We start from the raw sequence: 5,212 nt of genomic DNA on the forward strand, positions 1-5,212 counted from the left end.
GTGTGTGTGTGTGTGTGTGTGTGTGTGTGTGTGTGTGTGTGTCTCACTTGTGTAAGTGCAGCATGAGAAAAGCCAGAGTGTCTCTGTTGGCTTTGGGGAGTTCAGCGATGGCCTGGTAGACGACGGCTGAGCTGCTGTCTTCATCAGGCAGTTCTGAAACGGTGAAGTGGATTTAAAAAAACAAAAATAATAATTTAACATTATTAAGGTGGAAGCGTTGCCATGGTAACCTGAGGCCTCCATGAACGTCCTGTGCAGCTTGAAGGTGACGAGCGGCTCCTTGAGTTTCCTCAGAAAGTCCTTCAACAGTCCACAGAGGACGTGGACGTCGGACACTTTACTCAACATGAGCGCAGTTTTTCCCTGAAGGAAACGATCTCTGAGCTCCTTCACCAGACGCTCGCCGCCGGGGACGCGGTACAGTCCTCGCTGAGGACGACGGAGACAAAGGACAGACACAGACAAACTCAACACCTGACACATGTAAGTGATGGAAATAGAGTCCATAAAGATAATGTTAATAACGGTTTTAACAAACTTGACTGATGTAGAATAGCACTAACTACTCATTACTTAACTATAACTAATCATTACTTAGTTATTATTATTATTATTATTATTATTATTATTATTAATAATAATAATAATAATAATAATAAGAAGAAGAATAAGAAATTAGGAATTAAAACATTAATTAACATTAACTAAATACTTATTACAGCATTGACTGGATTTATATTGATATTAACCACAGTAACTAGAGTTCCAACAGCATTAGCATTCATGTGTTCACCTCATCCAGGCCCCGCCTCTCGATCTCACTCACACACTCGATGATCAGGCGAGGGACTCGCGGATGAGTGGGCGGAGCAAAACTCTCCAATAGATCCTGACAGGAAACGTTTATGTAAATGAGTTACTGTCATTTAAATTAGGGGGTGGGTAAGCCACGCCCCTCTGCTGTGTTACATAAAGGTGGTACAAACACAGACCTGTGTCATGTGACCTGTACCTCCTGCTGCAGACGAGCAGTCGCCGATGAACTTGTGTTTACACTCGGGGTGAGCGACTGCGCGGCAGCTCCTGCACTTCACCGCCATCCTCCCGAAGCGGATCCTCTTCCCGCACGGCAAACACGTCTCTGGCCGGATCACCTGCAGGAACCACGTCACACAAAACAACCACGTCATGGAAACAACCGCGTCACATGAAACAACCACGTCATGGAAACAACCGCTAAGGAACAACAACCACTACAGGAAACAATCACACATGGAAAACAACTCACAATACATGAAAACAACGCTACTACATGAAACAACGCTTATGTGAAACAAATCATACACAGGAAAACAAATCAAGGTTACAGGAAACAATCAAGGCCATGAAAACAATCAAGGCTACAGGAAAACAACCGTAATACATGAAACAAATCACAGAATATGAAACAGCCACCACACATGAAACAACCACGCCATGGAAACAACCCGGCCATGGAAACAACCGGCTACCACATGAAACAACTGCGCTACATGAAACAACCACGCCATGGAAACAACCGCATCACATAAACAAATCACAAGCTATGGAAACAACTGGCAGCTACATAAAACAACCGCTGCTGGAAATAACCACGCTATACGAACAATCAAGGCTACATGAAAACAAATCAAGGCTATGGAACAACCGCTACATGGAACAATCAAGCCACATGAAAACAAATCAAGGCTACATGAAACAAATCACAAGCCACAAGAAAACAACCATGCGCCACACATGAAAACAATCCTCAAGGCCACATGAAACAAATTCCACGCTATGGAAACAACTGCGTCACATGAACATCTGTAACACATGAAACAACCGCTACATGAAAACATCCGCGAATATTACGAAACAACTGCGTCAAGAAACAACCGTGTCACATGAAACAAATCCACGAATACGAAACAGCCACACATGAAACAACCGTTACGGAAACAACCGCGCCATGGAAACAACCGGCCACATGAAAACAACCGCGCTACATGAAACAACCACGTCATGGAACAATCAAGATCACATAAAACAACCGCCATGGAAACAACCGTGTCACATAAACAAATCAAGGCCATGGAAACAACCGCTGGTTATGAACAATCGCCACATGGAACAATCATACTACATGGAACATGAAACAACCGCGTCACATGAAACAACTGCGTCACATGAAACAACCACGTCATGGAAACAACTGTGTCACATGAAACATCTGCAACACATGAAACAACCTCGTCACATGAAACAACCACGTCATGGAAACAACCACGTCACATGAAACAACCGCAACACATGAAACAACAACAAGTGGTTGTTTCCTGTGACATGTGACGTGGTTGTTTCCGTGACGTAAGTTCACCGTTTTGGACACAAACACGTGTTTGGGGTTCTTCTCGACTCTGCACGTCACAACCGGTCGAACCAGAACACTCGGCTCCGTCGTCATGGCGTCAGTTTCAGGCTCCGCCATCGTCTCGTCGTCAGGAAACCACACGGACGTTTGATCTGAAACCACAAACACCACGCTTGTATTCTGGCCGTCACAATTTCATCAGGTCGTCATGGTAACGGCCCTGACGTCAACAGTGTCACCGACTGTGAGACTCACCGGCTCCGCCCACTGACAGCGCACACTCCTGAGTGAACGTACGCGGTGGGTTCTCCGTCGTCTCCTGAGTGATTCCCAGAACCATGTGGATCTGACCTCCGGTGTCTGGGGTCGTCACCAACGCCTTCACCACTGTCTCCACCTCCTGAGCCACAACACACACAGTGTCACATGACCCACCTCTTAATCCTGAGTCACGTGACCAACTGTAATCTTCACCTTCTCCACAGTTTTTCTCTCCATCAGCTCGGACGACACGTTACTGCCCCGCCCACGTTTCACCACCGGAACACTGAGAACCGGACCCATCGACGAGCGCTGCAGAGAAAACAACAACAACAACAACAACAACATCTGAATGTTAGCACAACAACCAAACATGCTAAGAGGTGGTGCAGCTGTAGCTCACCCTCCTTTCTCGGGCTCGAGATCGCAGAGGTTTGATCGCAGTCGAGTCTAAATCCTGAAACAGAGAAAACAGGTTTAATTTTAACTTGTTCATTATTTTTGAGTTATAAGTGAACGTCTGAAGTTTCACCGCATCATGTTCTCACCACGTCATCGTCTGTGCGATCGTAGCTGATGTCAGAGTGAGAGAGAAACGACGACTCATCGATCACTGACAACCTGAAGAGATGAACACATGAAAGTGTTATCACACATTCAGACGTTCACAATATTCACATGCTCATAGGATTTGCAACATTCACTCCTCCCTTCACATTCACACAATCACAACTATCACTCACATGTTCACAGCATCATTCACACATTCATAACCCTGTCACTTCTCCACTTGGTTCAGTTTAACTCGTCTATAAATGACAAAGGCGACACCCTGTGGTCAAAGCTGAGATCTACATCACTTTGTCTATCACATGAAACATTCATCAGTTCATCTGAAACTTTCATGTTTTTACTTTGAAAACAAATTGAAAGTTAGTATTTAATGTAGTTTTCTTTTGAACTTTGATGACGGTTGTTGTTGCCGTGGTTGTTGCTGTGGTTGTTGCTGTGGTTGTTGCTGTTGCTGTGGTGGTTATTGTTGTTGTTGTTGCTGTGGTTTGTTGTGGTTGTTATTTTTTGATGCTGCTGGTTGTTGCTGTGTTGCTGTGGTTGCTGTGGTTGTGGTTGTTGCTGCTGTGGTTGTGGCTGTCGTTGTCGTGGTGATGAACGTACCTCTTGTTGCTCCGGTGCAGCGTCACGTTTCCTGTTTTATGCTCAAACGTTGCTAACAGTGATTTCTGCTCGTCGTTCAAACAGGCGCTGGATTTACTGTCGTGGACGAGGATGTCGCACATGAGCTGCATCTGCCGCTGCTGAAACAACAACAACAACAACAACAACAACAATAACAACATCATCAGTGTGAACGTGTGGTCTTGTCGCCTCCTCCTCCTCCTCCTCACCAGATACTGGTAGTCGGCCTCGATCTTGTAGCGTTTCTTCATCTCGACGTCGAGCTGGTTGCGAGCGTGTTTCAGTTTGACCTCCAGCGCAGCTTTAGCCACGTCTGACTTCACCAGCAGCTCTTTGTATTTCTTCAGCTCCAGCTCGGCGTGAAGCCACTTCTTCCTCGTCGTCTCGAAGTTCCTCACCACGGCAACGAACTCTGAGGACACACACGCGCGCACACACACACACACACACACACACACAGACTTAACTCAGTGACACAAAGTGACCACATGAGGCAGCAGAGGACCAGCAGCTCCTGTGTCCCTGCAGCTAAAATCACTGGTTTTCTCTCTGAGGTTTGATGTGGGCGTGGCTTACAAACCTCATTCTAACAGTGATATAATGAGATAAACACGTTGTGATCATGTGACGTGCGTGTGCGTGCGTGTGCGTGTGTGTGTTCTGACCCAGCTCTGTGTTCACAGAGTTCTCCTCCATGTTGATTCTCTGCAGACAGAGAGCGAGCAGCTCCTCCACCATCACACGAGATTCTCCCATCACTGCTGCCTCTGACGTCACAGTGATGACATCATCAATCATGTAACACAAAGTGCTGCGTGAATTAAAAGCTAATGTGAAGAAATAAACAACTAAGATACAAAATAAATATAAAATTAATCAAATAATGATTGACACTAACTAAACTAACTAAATGAAGACTCGCGTTTATGCTGAGTCATCATTAATTCACCGTTTATTTTTAGACTTATATATAAATCAAGTCTGTTTGTCTCGTGACTGACGTCACAGGGAGTTTAATCACTCACAAACAAACAAACAAACTCACGGTGCAGCGGCAGCGCGCGGCGGTCACGTGTCCTCACTCACTAACGTTTGCACAGCTGCGGCCATCAGCTGCGTCTGTTATGACGTCATCACGTTTTCCTTGTCCTCGGGACTCGCAGTCCGTTGGTGTTTGAGCGCCATCTTCTGCCCGGGAGTGTGGCACGCGACAGTGCCGCAGGTTGTGTGTTTTTTTAAAAGCTTAATTAACATAAGAAAGATGACAAAGTCACATAAACACAACTCCACTACACAAAGTAAATCACACCTCGTATGAACGACACAGACAAACAACACGTTTAAAATGAAGGAAAGAAGGAGAAG

At 45.6% G+C, this 5,212-nt stretch overlaps 1 protein-coding gene across 2 annotated transcripts; it reads right to left on the reverse strand.

Annotated features, from left to right (window-relative positions):
* Positions 1-37: 37 nt before the first annotated feature.
* LOC122764369 (rac GTPase-activating protein 1-like) lies at positions 38-4,956 on the reverse strand. 2 transcript variants are annotated; one of them, XM_044018553.1, is made up of 13 exons: positions 4,893-4,956; positions 4,513-4,614; positions 4,057-4,259; positions 3,827-3,966; positions 3,202-3,274; positions 3,057-3,110; positions 2,867-2,965; positions 2,648-2,792; positions 2,399-2,544; positions 993-1,154; positions 794-889; positions 231-429; positions 38-153 (listed from the first exon to the last, which is right to left on the reverse strand). In XM_044018553.1, exons 2-13 carry the CDS (start codon positions 4,601-4,603, stop codon positions 44-46), a joined length of 1,518 nt encoding a protein of 505 aa, XP_043874488.1. In that variant the 5' UTR covers positions 4,604-4,614; positions 4,893-4,956; the 3' UTR covers positions 38-43. The 2 variants fall into 2 exon arrangements, with proteins under 2 accessions (XP_043874488.1, XP_043874487.1); XM_044018552.1 differs by having other exon boundaries at positions 231-474.
* Between the last annotated feature and the right edge of the window lie 256 nt (positions 4,957-5,212).

Source organism: Solea senegalensis, unplaced genomic scaffold (genome assembly GCF_019176455.1).
Source record: "Solea senegalensis isolate Sse05_10M unplaced genomic scaffold, IFAPA_SoseM_1 scf7180000017377, whole genome shotgun sequence".
Taxonomy (NCBI): Eukaryota; Metazoa; Chordata; class Actinopteri; order Pleuronectiformes; family Soleidae; genus Solea; species Solea senegalensis.